Source organism: Taeniopygia guttata, chromosome 10 (assembly GCF_048771995.1).
Source record: "Taeniopygia guttata chromosome 10, bTaeGut7.mat, whole genome shotgun sequence".
In the NCBI taxonomy this organism is placed as follows: domain Eukaryota; kingdom Metazoa; phylum Chordata; class Aves; order Passeriformes; family Estrildidae; genus Taeniopygia; species Taeniopygia guttata.
The window spans coordinates 3,868,710-3,886,161 of NC_133035.1; the positions used below are offsets into that span (position 1 = coordinate 3,868,710).

At 50.4% G+C, this 17,452-nt stretch overlaps 1 protein-coding gene across 4 annotated transcripts in view; it reads left to right on the forward strand.

Moving 5' to 3' along the window:
- The window catches only part of ZNF609 (zinc finger protein 609), a 61,360-nt gene that overhangs the window by 31,723 nt on the left and 12,185 nt on the right, over positions 1–17,452 (forward strand). For all 4 annotated transcript variants that reach the window (XM_032750299.3, XM_030281566.4, XM_030281564.4 and 1 more), the window contains exon 3: positions 15,717–15,942. In XM_032750299.3, coding sequence (XP_032606190.2) covers positions 15,717–15,942 — 226 coding nt within the window. The remainder of the gene's footprint in view (positions 1–15,716; positions 15,943–17,452) is intronic.

Consider the following 17,452-nt stretch of genomic DNA (forward strand, 5'->3'; position numbering starts at 1 on the left):
ACTGTTTTGGGCTGTATTTTCATTGGTGATTAGGTTAGGAGCTTCAGGTGTTGTACATCTCTGAATATCCTGTCCTTCAAAAGTTGACATCCTCCAAGGCATTTGGCAGAATCCAAGAGAACAAAAAATTGTTTTCTCAAAATCTCAACCCATGTCTTGAATTCCTCTTCTGTGAAATTTGGTTTTTCCTTTAAAACTCCTGATGAAATACAGTTTAGAATTTGTGGGATTCTCATTACAGGACTGTCATACAAGAACCACAAACCTTTTTCCACTGTTGATCCCAGAGGGAGGAAAGACTCTGAGACTCTCCAAGGAATATTGAATGTCATCTTGCTGCCGAGTGGCTGCATCTGGGGATTACTCAGTAAAACAGAAGGAAGGGGAAAAAAAGGTTAATGCAGTGTTGGCTGCCGGCAGCTCCAGAAGCTCCTGTCCTTCAGGCTGCCGTGATTCAGCTCGGTGACTTGAGTACTGGTGGTTCTCAGCTTATCCCTCAGGTCTGCCAGAGGAAGAGGGATTTGGAGGAAGCACCATATTAAATCTAAATTTTTGAAAAATTGATTTCTTAAAATTGATTTTTTTAAAAAAACTGCATTTGTCAGCAGGGGCTAATTGTAAAAGGCACGTGGCTTGTGCACTCAGCCCTGTGAGCAGCCTCTTTGCATAGGCTGTTTTCCTGCTTTTTTAGCTCTGCACCAATGTCAGGATTCATGGAGTAACCAACTCTATCCCGACGCCTGTAACACCACGAAAACCCTAGTGCTGAATTTGGGGTGAGTTGAGGTGGGAGAAGATCCACAGGCAGATGCCAGGCAGCTGCAGGGCTGCCCCCATGAGCCCTGCTTGCTGCTGGCTGCCATTGTGCTTTCCAGGAGCTCCAGCGAGGGTCAGCCTCCAGGCATTACATGCTTTCTTGCAGGATGATCACCTACCACTGGCAAGCATGGGCTTGAGCAAAAGCCGGTCACCTGGAACTACAGGGTTTTATTTATTCTTAGTATTTTTTTGCAAACAAGCTGGGTGATCTGCGTGCCGTTGTTGGCACTGCATCCTGTAGCATATGACAGATAATCAGCCTGGCTGCTGGCCCGCGGAGGAGGTGAGGCTCCTATGGATGTGTGACCTGGGAAGGCACGTCAGCTCCATAAATCACTGCCTGCTGCTGCCCATGCCTTGCGCCTCTCTTCAGCTTCTTGGCAAATTCAGTATCTGCAGCAGGCTCTGGATGGCTCCTTGTCACTGGAGTGTCTGTGCGGGGCAAGGAGGCAGAGCAGTGTCCCCTTCTGGTGTGTCCCCTTCTGTCCAGTCCCCTCGCCCCCTTTAATGCCATTCATCCTCAGACAGAGAAAACTTGGATAAACTGCTGTCTTGCTGTGTTCCTTGTGCTGGGGAGCACAGCTCCTTACAGATACCAGGACTCCTGCCCAATCCTACTGATAATGGCCTGAGTCTTTAAAAGCCAAGGATTGGTGATATAGGGTGGCTTTTCTGGGTTTTGAATGCTGGTGCTCAGTCATGGGATGCATCAGGTTTCTGCTTCATCGGGGTTAAACTTCCCCAGGTCTCCATGCTCTGCTGTGCTCATTCCCAAACTGCCCTGGGAGCAGCCACATGCTGGGAAGGGGGTCTGTGCTGCTGAGCCTTTTTACAGAAGCAGTGAAAGCTTCCTTTGGGGGTGCCAAACGCCCCATTGCTGGAGGTATCCTCAGAGAGAAGTCGCTGCTGCCGGCACCCTGCTCCAGGAGATGGGAGATGCTCAGCTAAAGAACAAGACCCTGGCTCAGCAATCTCTGAGGATGGCAGCTGTGGAGATTGCCAGCACAGAGGGCAGAGAGGACACTTGCTCCGCTCTGGGTGGGAAGGGAAGTTGCTGATGTGATGAAGAAAGGCTTTTTCCCTCTGCCAAGCTGCCTCCCACATCTCTCCCTGCCTGTATAGCGCTGCCCAAGGCAGTGTCCTCGGCATGACTCCAGCTGCGTGCCAGCTCTGTCTGTTCACTTGCTCCTCTGGGATATCAGTACTTGTCCACTTAGTTTGGTGTGTCCCCTTGACTTTTCCCATGCTTATTTGTTACTTATTTGCTTAGCTACTGTTACCATATCCAGGAATGTTCTTCAGGTCCCCTTCTTCCTCCTGTCTCTTGGTGTTCCTCCATGTGAAAGGAGTGATTTCCAGACTTTTAACCAAGTTTCAACTCTTTAATTCCATTGAGCCCCTCCCAGCCCCAGGACCTTTCCTAGTGCCCATGCAGCTTTTCTCAGGCTTCAGTCATCAACTTCCTTCTCTGAGACACTGCCCTTCAAATGCCAGTGTTTGGTTTTTAGTCTCCATGGCCAAGAAGCATCTCTGGGATCTGCCGTATCAGCCGTGCCCCTCTCCTTTACCAGCAGCCTCTTGGAGGCCCTTGGGAAGCTCTTTGGTTATCCCCACATGAGCTATGTGATGTGTAGGGGACATTGCCATGGTCTCTGCTGTAGAGAAGACCTGAGTGCTGTTCAGACAGGCACCAGTCACCTGCTTTGGCTTGGTAAAAGCCAGCATCAGGTCAGATGTGGGCAGAGATCCCAAATGATGGTAAGGGCGAGCAAGGAGGACTTTTGCTGCCAACACCACTCTGAGCACAGGGGTTGCATCCATTCATCCTCCATCCACCCATCCATCTGTCCATCCAATCTCTTGCCTTCATACATTCCTGCTTGCTCCCAGGTGTTGCAGAGCTGCACAAAGGCTGGGTTCTCCCTGTCCAGTGCCTGCTTTCCTAGCCCCGACCTGCAGACCAGCAGGTTATTAACATGTCCTGACCATCCTGGAGCTGCTGGTTGGCACAATGGGAACCTTCTCCCTCTGTCCAAACAACATCTTCTGTGATAATTATCGATAAAAAGCTGTTGCTCTTTTTCCTCAGGTATGAGCGGGAGTAGAGGATGTGTATGGGCATGCTGCCTTTGTGTTTTCAAGAGAGACGGTGTGATTAAAGGTCATATGGATTTATTACAGACAGAAATGCATTTTGGCTGCTTCAGGCTGGAGTAGAGGTATCAAAAGCTGTTGGACAACTATTGCGGGGGTTCTGGAACTTCCAGAGTAGGCTCTGAAAGGCTGTCCCACTGGTAACGAGGAATCATCTCTTATAGGGTTCCATTAGATCATGACACTGAGCAATGTGTCATGGGGGGGTGGAATTCTGGTATCCTGCTTGTCCTGCTTACCTTGACTTTGTATTTTTGTTTGTTTTTTGTTTTGGTTTTTTGTTTGTTTTTTTGTTATTGTTTGGGTTTTGTTTTGGTTTTTTGTTTTTTTTTTTTAACTCTCCAAGATCATGGACTATAAAAAAGAGTTATATCACTAATTAAGAATTAAATGCCAAGAAACACTGTGAGACCATCTTCCCAAAGAACATGGAAAAGTAGGGCTGTGGGGTGGTGGCTTCCCCTGTGCTAAGGGCATCCTTTTTATGGATGTGACCCCAAACCCTTGGCATTTCTTGGTCAAAATGACTCTTTTATCATCCCTCAAAGCCAATCATTGGGCATGGAGAGCCCTGGAGAAGAGATGTGGAGCTCCCTGATCCCTTCCCACCTCTCTCCAGGCAGGAGGGCAGGTGGAGGAGATGGAAACATGCAGCCAGGAGGTTGTTGAGCCCAGTGCTGGCTCCGTGTTGACTTTTGTTGCCTTGGAAGAGCTCTCTGCAGCCAGGACCCTTTGCATGCAGGCATGGGGGTGCTTCACAGCCACCGCAGGCTGATCCATTGCTGAGCTCACAGCTGCTTTCCCAGGCCAGCTGGAGTGCCTGTGGTGCACCATTGGCACTCCCCATTCCTGTCCTCTATTTGTGCCCCCCTTGCTGGGCATAAAAACCTTCCAGGCTCTGATTTATGACTCTGTTCTGTCTTTCCAAACAGGACTTGTGTTATCCTCCATGGGTTGCCTGTTTGAGCTGAGGGCACCATGGTCTCTCTGGCCCCCAGGGGAACAGTTGAATTTTAATGATGTGTGGCCAGGTTCGGGTCTGCGGTGGCCAGCAAACCCCAGTACTTGAGCATTGTATCCTTGGGGCTCAAACTCACTTATTTATTATTATTCCACTCTTCCTCACACCATTAGGATTGCTTTGCCATAGCTGGCTGGTGATTTGAAGAATCAAAGAAATTATGTCAGGGCAAGAAATGAAATTTATGAAGATCTGGGCTTGCTTATGAGGGATCTAACTCCATCAGTATCTTTGCCTTATTTTAGGGATGCCAGCTAAAAGTACAGTGTTGATTGAATATAAACTTGGCACTGCTACTCTCTGGTCTGTGTGTCCACCAGCCCCTGGCATCTCATTTTGACATGTCTATATGCTGTCTAAGGTGCTGCTGGGTGGAAGGTGGCATTGGATGGTGTTTTTTCAGTGGTGACAGTTTTGCTCTCATTTTGCTATGTTTTGTGGCAAAGGGGAACAATTTCTCGTTAGCTGGAATTTGGTGACCCACGGGTATCCCTGCATATAGCCTGAGGAATGCGAGGTTAGAGGCTAAAAACCTTCCTGGAGCTTAATTGGACTAGCGGAAAGCTTCAGCCATGAGTGGTGTCAGCATCCATCCCTGTTTGGTGGAGGCTGATTTGGATTTCAGTGCAGGCTCTTTCCCTTGGTATGGTCCAGAGGAGCTGATGAAGCAGCTACTTGAAGCTATTTTTCTATTTTTATGTGGAGTACTCTCAAGGAGGAGCATGGCTGCGAGCAGCAGTCCTGTGATGCAAATCACGAAGCTCTCTCTGCTCTCTGAGATGTAGTGAAGGCCCCACTGTGGCTCCACTGCTCCCTGGCTGTAGGTGGCCTGCAGGTGATGAGTTACACTCTGCCTTGCTCTGGCTCAGCTCCTCTTCTCCCGACTGCTCAGCTTCCCTGCAGGGAGCGATCGATCCTCCCCAGCCTTGCTGCTCGACTGCTGGCGGCTGCTGGTCGTCAGCACAAAACCTGCCAGGTGAGACCTTCAGGCATCACAGCCCAGCTGTGTCCAGCAGCCAGGCATTGGCTCCCACGGGAGCTTCGGCTCTGCCTCCTCCTGGCACACGTCCCTGCTCGCAGTGGGGGGCTTGGATCTAGATGAGCTTTAAGATTACTTCTAGCACAAACCAGTCTGTGATTCTGTGATCAGAACACAGGCACCAAGAGGCATTTGAGCCAAAGACAGGAAAACTGCTTTTTATCCTTGAGGCTGGAATTAAAGTCTGGAGTGAGGGTAAGGTGATGGGAGCCTGTGGGTTCATGTAGAAAACTTGTTCCTGCTCCTCTTGCAGCTCATCTAGAGATTTCATGGCAATATGAGCACGTTTTGCTGCTTTAGGGTCGGTGCCCGGGCACTGTTCTGCGCAGGGATAGTGAGGCAGCATCTTGATTTCAGTAATTAATAAAACTTTGGGAATTGGCTTTAAAAACTTCCTGTGGAATTTGCTGTGTCCTGCGGGTACCGATTCCTGCATGTTCCTGATGGGAGGTGATGGACATGGGTGCAAAATGTTGATTGAAGTGTTGGGGTGAGCCCAGCATTTATCAGACAGAACAGGAATATTGACTTGTGCCGTTTTAAAAACAGTATTATTGGAAGAACTTGCTGGAAAACTGGGGTTTGGGGAGTGGGGGTGATGCAGTCATGGGACACAACACATTTGTCATTCCCGTGTTAGCCTGAGGTTTCCATCTTGTGTGCTGGGAGACAGAGGCACATTCCAGACACCAGTCCCCTCTCTGTGGTCACTGGTATGAGACACATGTGGTGACACCATCTTCCTCACCCACATTCTTGTGTGTCATGTGATTGGGCTCATTTCTTGCTCTCTCTTTTCTTGTAACCTCCCCATCAGGCCATGGAACAGAGCTGGCTTTGTGTCTGGAAAGCACCAGGATCTCTCCTGGCAACTGGAGCAAAACCTACAAAGAAGAGGAGATGAGAGCCAAGTGGGCGGCTTCCTAAACGTGCAGCCTGCAGGGGCTGGGACGTGCACATCATACCAAAGCAGGTTTTTAATATTAAATAGATGGAAGGAAGATGTCTCCTTTTGCCTGAGGGATAAATAGATCTGAAACTCGTCCTAGACTTTGCTGCTTGTTGCATCTGAAATATGTGTGTCTCACCCTGGAATCGAGCCTCTCCAGGAGCTGCCAATACCTGGCTACAACCCATGTGTAAAAATGCTCTGGTGTTGGTGGTGTATGTGGGATGTGATGGAAAGTCTCTGGGAGAAGCATCCAATGAATGGATTTGCCTCTTTTTCCCCCAGTCCATAGCTACGTGTACCCCGTGGTCTGGACATGACGCTTCTCATGGTGCCACCAAAGCAAATGTCACAGCTGTGGTACTCTGGTGTCCTCCCTGTGCTAGACCTCCTCCAGGAGCTGTGTGGGTGCCTCAGGAGGTGCACCCTGCTTTGCAGGGGCTGAGAGTTGTCTCCTTCCCTCCCACCCCTTCCCCAAAGAAATTTTACAGGTGTGAGCCCTGAGCACCTGGCTTGGCTTCTTGTCCATAATCCACAGCAACTTTCGGACCAAATGCTGTTTGTAGCCATGGGCAGACAGCTTATTGTGCAGGAGAACTGCTTAGAAAACTTTCCATCCTGTCCATCTTGCCACTACCATTTGTTGGGAGATGGATGGGATAAGAGAAGGACTTTTTTCTTATCTGCTTGGCCATGAACCTTCTGGTCCAGCCATGGAGGTGGACCATAGAGCTGGAGCTGCTCCCCCATCAGAGATGCTTGTTGTCGTGGTTGCAGTGTGGAAGAACATCAAGAAAAGATAACTCTGCCAAAATTTAAGTAAAACCCTGCCAAAACCTGGCAAATCTAATCTGAACTTGGGCAGTTCCAAAGCTGCTGGATGTTGGCTCTCTAAAAGGAGAAGGGCTGCTGCCGTGTGTTGGGAAGACCTTGAATGTGACTTGTTGGGGATTCAGAACCCGGCACAGGGCGGGTCTCGGGTGTCAGCAGCTTTTAGGTGGTGCTGTGGGGAGTGATGTATGTTGTATGATATTAATGGAGAGTTGTAGGAAAGAAAGAAAAGCAGAGCAATGGAAGGATGAAGGATTTTCTCACTTGGAAAATACTGGTATACTTAGGAACAATTTCCCTGCCAGAAAGCTGTGGCCAATGTCTGTCTTAAACGTTCCTCTCATTGATTCATCCCATTTCCTCCTTGCTCCTCTGCATCATCCTCTGCGTAATTCCTCTCTCTCCTTTGATGTTTTCATCCCCCATGTATTTGTAGATTATGGCTGTGTCCCCACATAGCTGTCACTGAACCAAGCTATCCATATTTAGCTCTTCTAATCTCCTCTTCCAAACCAATCCCCTCAGCCTGTTATTTTTGTGCCTCTTCTTTGAACTTCCTTCAGTTTGTCTCTTGTGTCCTTTTCTGTCATGAATGGACTAGTGAAAGGTGTCCCTGCCCACGCAGGGGGATGGAATGAGATAAGTTTTAAGGTCCCTTCCAAGCCAAAACATTCTGGGATATTAAGATGGCATCTTGGAGATGATCCCCTCTAGGTCACTGAAAGGATCACCTTGGGGTGGTGCTTGTCTGTTTTATGTATGTCTGTAAGTCCATATTCCCCCAGTTTTCTTGCACAGGGACTCTGAATGTGAGTGGGACTTGCTTTTGGCCCTCTTTGAGGCCTTGGAGGCACGACCCAGTGCTGCAGCTTTGGCTATTGTGGAAGGTCCAGCTGTCCCCACACCACATTCACAGCTTGGTTGATCAAAACACCCCCAAACAAAGCCTGTCTTTTATCCCACACTCCATCTCTTTTTTCTCAGCTCTGCTCTGAAAACACCAGGGCCTTTTACCACATCATCTCTCTTGTGCTTTATGAGGGCAAAAGTTGGTTTCTTAGTGGTGTAATAAAACCACGTCTGTGCACGTGGTTGTGTTGTCTACCACGGTTCCACAGTGACAGAGTGGTTGTGGTGGCTTTGTCCATTCTCACCTGGAAGTGGGCACTGGATATTGGGATGGATATGGACAAAGCTGGTCCCTGGACTGTGCACTGAGCAAGCAGAGGAACCCATCCTAGATGAGATAGGTCTGAACCCAGGTCATTTTTACTTCAAGGCTTGGATCCATCTTCTCCCTTCTACATTTACAAGAATCCAATTTTGTACTGAAATGATTTGTAAATCCTAAACTGTCTCCCCTCTGACTGATTCCTGTGTACTGCAGCTTTTCAAAGGTAAGGACTTTGTGCCTGGATAAGCATTAATGAAAAGTAATTGAATTATTAATGCTCTGAGTTTGCATGTAGGGTTGTGGGTGTGTGTGCACATGTGTGGCTATGCCCTGACATGAATTGCTGGAGGCCTAGCAGCCACATTGTCCATGTTTTAGGGGTTTAAATTTGTGAGACTGAGGTAGAGATAAAAATGGGTGAAAAAACTGAAGGAAAAGTTGAGGCAGGCAGGTGGAGCCGTGTTACTGCCTAACAGAGAGCTGAGCTGCTGTGCCAGCTTCTTGTGCTCAGCCCTGACCTACCAAGTGTCAACTTTGGCTTGCAGTCCTTGGTTGGTGCTCCTTGCCAAGGTTTGTTAGTAACTTTTGTGTTCTTGCTGTCTCAGGAACCTGCTTTTTCAGCCTCTTTCAGACTTATCTCTTGAGCTGTTGGAATGGAGATTCCAAGCTCTACAATATGTTTTTCATCCCTAGGCCACCATCCCTAGGGTGGTGGGGCCTGTGTTTGGTGCTCAGGATGCTGGCCAGTGTGCTATGTAGCACAAGGCAGACCCTGTAAACAAGTTAAAGCCACTTGCCACAAAAATCTTGTTTTTTCATCTAATTTCTCACGCCTGCCTTGCAGATTCAGGTTTTAGGGATGTCTGTAGTTTGGCTGTGTCATTTGGCCAGGTTTGTGGAACTGGTGGTTATGAGATGGCTATTAACAGTGGCTGTAGCTGCCAGTGGTTTGTGAAAGGTCTCATAGATTTGTATCCTCCTTCCAGGAGATTGATGCGCTGAGGCGCTGTGAATCCTTTTATGTTCTCCTTTGCCTCCTTAAAAGTGCTGGTCAGCAAGTGCTGTTAATGGCAGCTATTGAGCACTGCTCGGATCCTCGGGTGCAGCTGCCTGGTTATTTTGGTGGAAAGAAAATAAGCAAAAGCAAGACTTCCCCTCACAGTGATTCTTCCACATAGAAACCTGACTTGCAGGAGACATGGCTGGTGTCAGCAGTGCAGGGGATGCTGGAGGATGGAGATGTAGGAAGTAGCAATATGAGAAGCCAACCACGCATCTGTGACGGTTGGCTGTGTTGACAGAAGGGTGGGTGCAGGTTGTGGGGTGTGGTGGGAGATCTGGGTTCCCAGTGGGAAGTCACTTGCTGTCATCAGAACTTTCCTGCTCAGGCAGCACTGCCAGAGGTGAGGATGACTGGTGACCGTGGCAGCAGCAGTGCTGAAGAAGGGGCTGGAGGCTGGGTTGGTCATTGTGAAGGATGCTTGTAGCCATCCGTGGTCAGGCTCTATGTTTCTAATCATCTCTGCTTTCCCGTGACCCAGATGCATTTCCATTGCTTTTCCACATGGGATCTTTCCCTTTTTCCCCACAAACTGAGCTGCTTCGCATTTTAATTAAATAAATGAGGACACCCATGGCCCGTCTGTGGGATATCAGTGGTTGATTATGGCTGAATGGGGACCCAATGACATGTGCTGGGACTGATGCACAGAGGTCCCAGCTTGGATTTCTTTCCCATGTCTCTCACTTATGTCACCTGTCCCCTTTCATCACTGCTCTTCACTACCTCTCTCCTGCTGGAGACACCTTTTCTTCCCTTCCAGGAGCAGATCTGATAGTCTTGTAAGTGGTTGGAGCAGGTGACTTGGTGCCAGCACGTCTGCCTTGGATACTATTCCTGGCTTTATTGAAGACACGGTAATATGCAAGACTATGCCTCTGCGGTGTCTGCCTCCTCTTGATCTCAAAACGCTGCAAGCACTGAGATAAGACAGGCTGTGTTCAAGCAGCGATTTTATTCCCCTCTCCTCTGCAGAGAGAAAGCAGCTCGTCGTAAGTCATGCTGGGCTGTATTTGCATTTCTCCAGCAGTGTGGCTGAGGTTGATAGCATCCAGCTGTCTGCATCAGCTGGATACTTGGATCGGTCCCCTATCACTGCCATGGTGGGAGGTTGTACCTCCAGTGTCACTGGGTGGGATGTCTCACCCCAATATTCCCATTAACTGTGCCTGGGTCTGGTTTTGGTGGTGCTAGTGGGGAATGTGAGCTTTATGCAGGTAATCCTCTTCCAGGCTTTGGTTCCTGTGGCCCACTCACCTGTGGCCAGAACAGACTTCCTCAGCCAGGTCTGCCCCAAAGTGCCCATATAAAAATGAGTCTGAGCTGGGAATGTGCAGCCAATTGTGCTGCATTGTGCCATCCTTTTGTCCACCATCTGCTCTGGCCGTTCTGCAGGGACTTGTAGCCAGGGAAGGTGTTTGGATGGATGGAGGCAAACCCCCTCCTGGATCTCAGAGCTGGAGCACAGGTGCTTGGCATGGCCAGAAAAGGATGTGGAGGCACCTTTTGTAGGTAGAGCATTCCCATTACACCTTGGCATCAACAGCCCCACAGCTGGGAGATGCCATGAATCCCAAGTCTGACGGGTGGAAGCAGATGGTTATGAGCACTGGGAGCAAGTGGAGGAGAGTGGTGGGGAATTGGCCTCTCTTGGCATGTTTTTAGGGGGATGCTAATTTCCCTGGGGCTGGGAAACTGGGACCTCTGCTCCTTAAAACTCCTTACTTCCCATCTGAATTACCTGGCTCTTTGGTGGTGGTGCTGGCCAGGAGGTCCCACGCTCGCTTGTCCTCTCTGGGGAGTGAACTCAGGGAGTGCAATGCTGAGCCCACTCCGTTCTGCACAGATGGAAGCACATGGAAGCATTAATCCTTCCTTCTGGCATTTACTGCTTCTTGGTAACGGGAGGCTGTCGCAAATGTCAATCCCTTTTTCTTGGAGCAACTGCCCTGTTGCCCTGTGGGCTCAGATTTGCCAGCTAAGGAATATATTCCCCAAGTATTCCTGTGGCCTGTGGAAATAACTGGCTTTGTTTATTTGAGCTTGTGTTTATCCAGGGAAGGGAGACTTTTGTCTAGAACAGAATTCTTTTTTCACATCTTGATGTCAGCGACCTCAACTTCCTGCTATAGCAAGAGGGAAGAGCAGTGGACAACAGCATTGAGATCAGTGCCCCAGACCACACTCCTGGCTCCATCCTTGGACCTGACGCTTGTGCCACCATTATTTCATTATTTCCCTGCACGTGGGTGTTTGTTGGAAGCTCTTGTTGGCTGCTTTCTTGCTGGAGAAATCCAGCCAGCCAGCAGTCAGTGTTAAGGGGCACCTGCACTGTTTGGGAAGGGGATCTTTTGGAGCCTGTTGCATGTGATGTGGGGTTAAGTACCTCCAGTGTGTTGGGATGTTGTTGGGGGATGTGACTGGGAGCTCTGCTTGCAGATGGATTTAAGATAGAATCATAGACATGGTGGGCACTAGAGCAAACAAAGGGATTTTGTCTTCAGGATCTGCATACCCGGCTTTGGGGGTCACGTTGGAGAGGACTCTGAAATTCCTTCCAAGGTCAACAGAGGGGAAAAGGCACAGTGGTTCTGTGGTTTTGGGGTCTAGAGATGCCCACTGAAGATGCTTGTCACCCGGGTGGATCTTCTTCCTGGTGAAGCTCCTTCTCACCAGGGAGCTTGGAAGCTAATGTTCCCAGCTCCTACTCTGAAAAAGCAAAGCTGTGGGGCATGTAGTGACAGACCAGAACAGGAGTGAGAGCATCAAAGCTCCCAGAGGTTGAGTTGAATTGATCGGTGACATGGGATGTGTTGAGAGAAGTGCTCCTGTGGTAGAGCACCTCTGGTCCATGTTCTGTCTCCTGGTACTCACACAGTCACGAGCTTGTGACCAGTAAAAAGGCTCCCTCTTGGATTTTCTTGTCTCTGTGTCTGCAGGAGTGAAAGGACCTTGTAGGTGAGAAAAATGGTACATGTGCTGCGTAGCTTCTTCATGTGGGGGTACACTGGAGCCTGGAACCATCCGAGATGCTTTGGTGGTCTCACCCTGAGTTCTGGCTGACAGATGGGGTGCAGATCTGGGGGTGCCCTACACCTTCGTACCCTCTCTGCCCTTGGAAATGCACAACAGATACTTTTGCTAGTTGCTCTTGGGGGTTTTTGCTTTTGGCTTTTATGACTCCAAAATGCATTTTCCTTGCCTGACATTTATTATTGGGGACAAACCAAAATTCTCATAAATATGAATGGGTGGTCTGTATGGCCAGGGAGTGGCATTAAAACCAGTGGGGTGTTTTTATTTCTTGTTTGCCCTCTTCTCACTGTCTCATTAATAATTTTTGCTGTGATGTCCCCTTGAGGGCAGCTGATGCTATGGAACCAGTGCTGCTAAGATGGCAGGAACTGATCTGTGCACGTCTCTCCGTGCCAGCACCCACTGCCGTACTTCCCTTCATGTGGGACCCTGTTCCACCTTCCTGGGGGGCTGTAACGAGGGGTGGGTTTTAATTATCCCCCAGATCCTGGCATCCCATGGCACCATTGGCATCGCTCTGGAGTCTCGGTGGATTTGCTTTCCCCCCAGTGAGCGGAGGCTGTGCTGGCCGCTGCCGCCCAGGCTTGGCTCCGTTCCACTTCTGTCCTCGGCGGTGGTGAAAGCACGTTCCTCGTGATGGGAAAGCCTCCGCCAGCAACACAAAGGGCTTTCATTACGGGAGGCATCGGCGGGCAGACACGGATGGCCAGCGCTGGCACACAGGAGCTTCACCCCACGTAACTCCCACAGGGGTGGCTGCAGACACACCAGGTTCCTCCAGCAGTTATTAGAGTGCAGCCAGTATTTAATCTTAGAGCCTACCCAGCATGGAAAGAGAAATATATTTTATTTCTGCCCAAAAGTGGTATGGGGGGGGTAGCCAGAAGGTTCAAGGCTCATTTTTGGAGCCAGGGATCTCAGCTAGCACAGCCCTGGAGGTGATGTGAAATGCACTGCTGTGGGGTGGGAGTGCTGCCCACCACCCCCAGGCCAGCATTGCCCCAGGCTCCCTCTCTCCCTCTGAGGGGAAGAGCAGCCAGAGGAGCTGCCCCATGGTACGTAGGGCTCTCCCAGCCATCCTGCATCTCCTGACCTTGCTCAGAAAGCAGGACTGTGAAAAGATTATGACAAGGGGAGATAAGGCACACATAGAGGGGGAGGTGAATTTCAGGGATTGATCCATATGTCTCTTCCTCTAGCATGGCTTTCAGCTTTTTTTGGTTGTGTCCCAGTGGAGAACCTCTGCTCCTGCCCTCACCCTTGAAGGACCATCCCAAACCTTTTTATTTTGCTCTGGAGCTTCGGGTAAGGGAGCAGGAGAGCCGCCTTGTCTCCCCACGGCTGCTGAAAGAGGCTGTTTATTACAGAGCAGGGTGAGATATGAAATCCCATCAAGCCGCCTTGCTTATTAGAGATCTCAGTGAGCTGCTTATTATGCACCATGGCATAATGCAGATTACGAATGTGACCGGGCGATAATTAGCAGAGCTGGAACTGTAATTAAACGCTCCTGAGCTGCGCTGTGGTTTCTGTTGCAGAGTGGAAGGAAGCTGAACGGTCTCAGCAGGTCTCCAACGTGCACACACAGCCACCGCTCCCCGGGCAATGGGGGCGAGTGATCCCTGCCACTCCCTGGGCTCTTCCTGCTGCCCACCCCAGCCAGGCGGCCCTGCCTGGTTCTGCCCTGGCTCTTCCTTTGCTGGAGACTGGCTTGTGGTTTGCAGAATGTGGCATTGAGTCCCTTCAAAGAAGCTTCACGCTTCCTTGGAGCATCTTGCCCTGGATCTGCTGATGACATTGCTGTGTTCTGGGGGATGATTTTCCTGTGGGAGTCTTCTGGAAGCTCCTCTGGCAGTCTTCTGGGGTGGTTTTATGCCAAAATCAGTCTTCTTGAATCCCATGGGGTGCAGTTGGGCCACTGGCCCTTTGGCAGCCTTGGAGGTGGGTGGTCTGGAGATGGGCTCCTGGTGGAGAGCTGGTTCTGTTGCTGGGAGATTGGAGGTGGTTGTAGATGACAAGCTATGCTGCTGGGGAGGGGACTGTGGGGTCCAACCACTGTTGTTCGAGATCTCCAGGCCATCTTTAGTGCCAAGTGGGCTGCATGTTGCTCTGATGAGCCATCTAGAGAGAGGATGGATGCAGGACAAGGAGAGGGCTGCAAGACAGAAAGTGCTTTGTGTTCTTCTGGAAGAGAAAATCTGCTTGCCCTATTAGAGCCAGGATGTGATATCCTCCTCTCTGCTTCTCTGCCTAGAGATTTGTGTCATCAGGAATGTGGAAAGAATCTGTGGGTCAGGAGTGGGTGGGGAGGTGGAATGCTCCAGGCACTTGCTGTAGTTGTGGGCACCCTATTAGGTGGGGCAGGCTAAGTTAGATGTGCACGGTTTTCCTGGAGTTGTTTCCCTTGCTGGAAGGTTGGAGATGTGTGAGCAAGAGAGGGAGCAGGCAAATTTGACAGCTGGTCAGGACCAGGATGGGAGTCAGCAGCAAGGTTGGAAGGGATCATGGGTTGGTGCCCATGTCCACACTTGGTAACCACAAACTTGGGCTCTCCAGGTCTATTGTTTTCCCTCAGCAGAGTTTTAGAGGGCCTGGGAGTAGAACTGGGTGCTCTAGAGGAATCTTTGCCTGCTTAAAATTGGAACTCAGGTCAGCATTTGCTTTGGATGTGATGAGTTTCCTCAGTCTGCTTCTCTTCTGAGGTAGCCCAGTGTCTAAAGATCACAAATGGTGAAGAGAGGAAGACTAAGCTGAAGAGGAACCACTCACCCCAGAGCTGCTGCAGGTCCTCACAAGCCAAGGCGCGGGTGGCTGGCTGTGCTGGCTTGGCTGATGAACTCCAAAGGATGGGAAGGTCTCCACCTTGCCTTGGCCAGCCACAGAATCAGCCCATCAGCCATCCTCCCCCTGACACTGCTGTAATCTGCTGGCGTGGCAGAGCGGCCAAGGACCTTGGCTTCTCAGCAGCAGGGTTGCTTGGCTGAGCTTCCACTTGGCATGTTGGCTTGTTGGCTTTCCAAGCCCGGCTCTGGCTGTGGGATCTGGTTTCTCTGTGCAGAGCACAATGGCTGGATCAGGCTCTGAAGCAGATACTTGCATAGGGAAGAGGGTTATGATCCAAGTGCCTGTGTCTGCAGGTGGTCACAGGGTAGTTCTGGAAGGAGAAGGATGTTAGTTTTCATGGGTGCCGGAAGGAGTTTGCTGCTTGTTTGTCCTGTCCTGCTGGTTGAGCAGAAGCTCTTCTAGTGAGCCATCAGGTCCAAAGTCATTGACTGCATTAACATCTGAGCCATAGCCAAGAGGTATCCTCACCAGGGATGATTACAGAAGCCGTCGGGGAAGGAACTTGCCACGAGCTCTTTCAAGCAGGAGCACTGTTATCTCCTGCACAAGGAGTTTTGGGTGTGATCTCTGTGATTACAGAGCTCCCCAGGGCTACATGGGTATGGGCACGCCAGGGCAGCAGAGCCCTGTGAGATCCTTGTCCTCTGATGGGGTGTGAGACGTGAACTGAAGGTGGCAGTCCTGAGCTTGAGGTTCTCCAGGAATGTGAATGTCTGTTGATACTTGTTCTCCCTTCTGTGTTCCCAACAGTACTCCTGACGGTGACCACATTTCTCTTTTTCCCCACAGATGGAATCTCCGGTCTCTACGCCCGCAGTGTTGCCCTTGCATCTTCTTGTCCCTGTCGTCAACAACGACATCTCGTCGCCGTGTGAGCAGATCATGGTGCGCACGCGCTCGGTGGGGGTGAACACCTGCGACGTGGCCCTGGCCACCGAGCCCGAGTGCCTGGGCCCCTGCGAGCCTGGGACCAGCGTGAACCTGGAGGGCATCGTCTGGCAGGAGACAGAGGACGGTGAGTGTCACAGAGCTGCTCTCTGACAGCATCAGGGGGAGTTGCAGCAGCCCCTTCCTTCCCATGTCCCTGCTGTGTTGTTCTTTGGCATGTCCTGGGCTTTCCTGTCACCAATTGGGTGGTCAGGACAGAGGAGTTGTGTGAGAGCAGTCCATAATCAGTCCAGTAAAGGGAGTAATGGGCCAATACTTGCGTCAGCCCCATGTGTTGCGTTATCCCTTTGACCAGACAGCAGGCAAAAATCTAAGCTGCCATTTCTCTGCCCTTCGACAAGAGCTGACTTGTTCTGGAGGTGCCAGGGGAAAGGCCGTGCCAGCCAGCACGGGAATTCAACAGAGTTGACTTCATTTTTGCTTGGCAACTCGCAGATCTGTCACAAAAACACTCAAACCCTGGGAGGCGGCAGAAATCTCCTGCTGGATTAAAAAACCCCAATGGAGCTCTCAAAATCGACTCAGTGGGAGATCAGCCTCTCAGCTCTCTTGCCAAGCCAATCCAATCTTTTTTCCACTGGAGCTCATCTCATCCATGCACAGCTTGGTTTGCTTTCCCAGGTCCTTTGATGGGTTTTCGTTGCTCTTGGGGCTCTGCCAAGGAATGCAGGGATGAATAGGTGGCTCAGTGGCCCATGGGAAGTCCTGGAACTTGGCCTTCCCTTTAGCCTGAGTGGGATGTTGGAAGTTTCTGCCTTGGGAGGCACAGGGTGTTTGTGTCTAGAAGCAGAAACAGTCCAGAAACACAAAGGTGAGAGAGCAGCGGTGGTGGAGGCTGGTTGATGGGTCGTCTCAGCCAGGTATCCATTGTCCTCCTCTTGGACATCTGCTCCCACTCTTCCATTGCTGTTCTGTGTGGAAAATGAAGCTGTTGGCCTTTATCCCAGCCGCTTCTCACTGAGACTCTTTATTATCTGTGATGGAAGCGGAGCTGAAATCTCCATTGCCATTATTTGCTTCCAGTGAGGTTCTCTTCTTGTCCCATGCTTTGGGAAGGTGGGGGTGGGCCCAGTTTGCCTTTTCTCTCTTCCTACTGGCAAACTGGTTTTGAAACCATGGTTGGTGCAGGACCAAGTGCTGCAATGGCTGCTGATGTGGATGTGAGCACTGAAATTGTTCCCCTTGGAAAAAGCATATTGAGGAATAGCACCTGAGCTGTTTGGGAAGAGAGCAGTGGATGGACCGTGCCGGGGAGGACTCGTATGTCTACCTTGGGATGGGGACCTACACACTCCTCTGCTATGCCATTCATTCCATATGGAAAAAAAAAAAAAAAATCACCCTGATTAAAGCATCTGGGAGCTGTAAGTGTGTTTTTTCTGCTGCTCCAAAGCAGAAGGATGTCACATGTAAAACCTGTGAGAAGAAACAGAAAGCAGGAGAGTTCAGGAGCCCTGCTCTGCGCATCCCAGGGCCAGAGGATCTGCAGGGTGGATCTACTCCAAAGAAACCCGTGGAAGGTCTGCACTGATCTACCACCTCTCCAACATTGCATGAACAGTGTCTCCAAGAGCCTG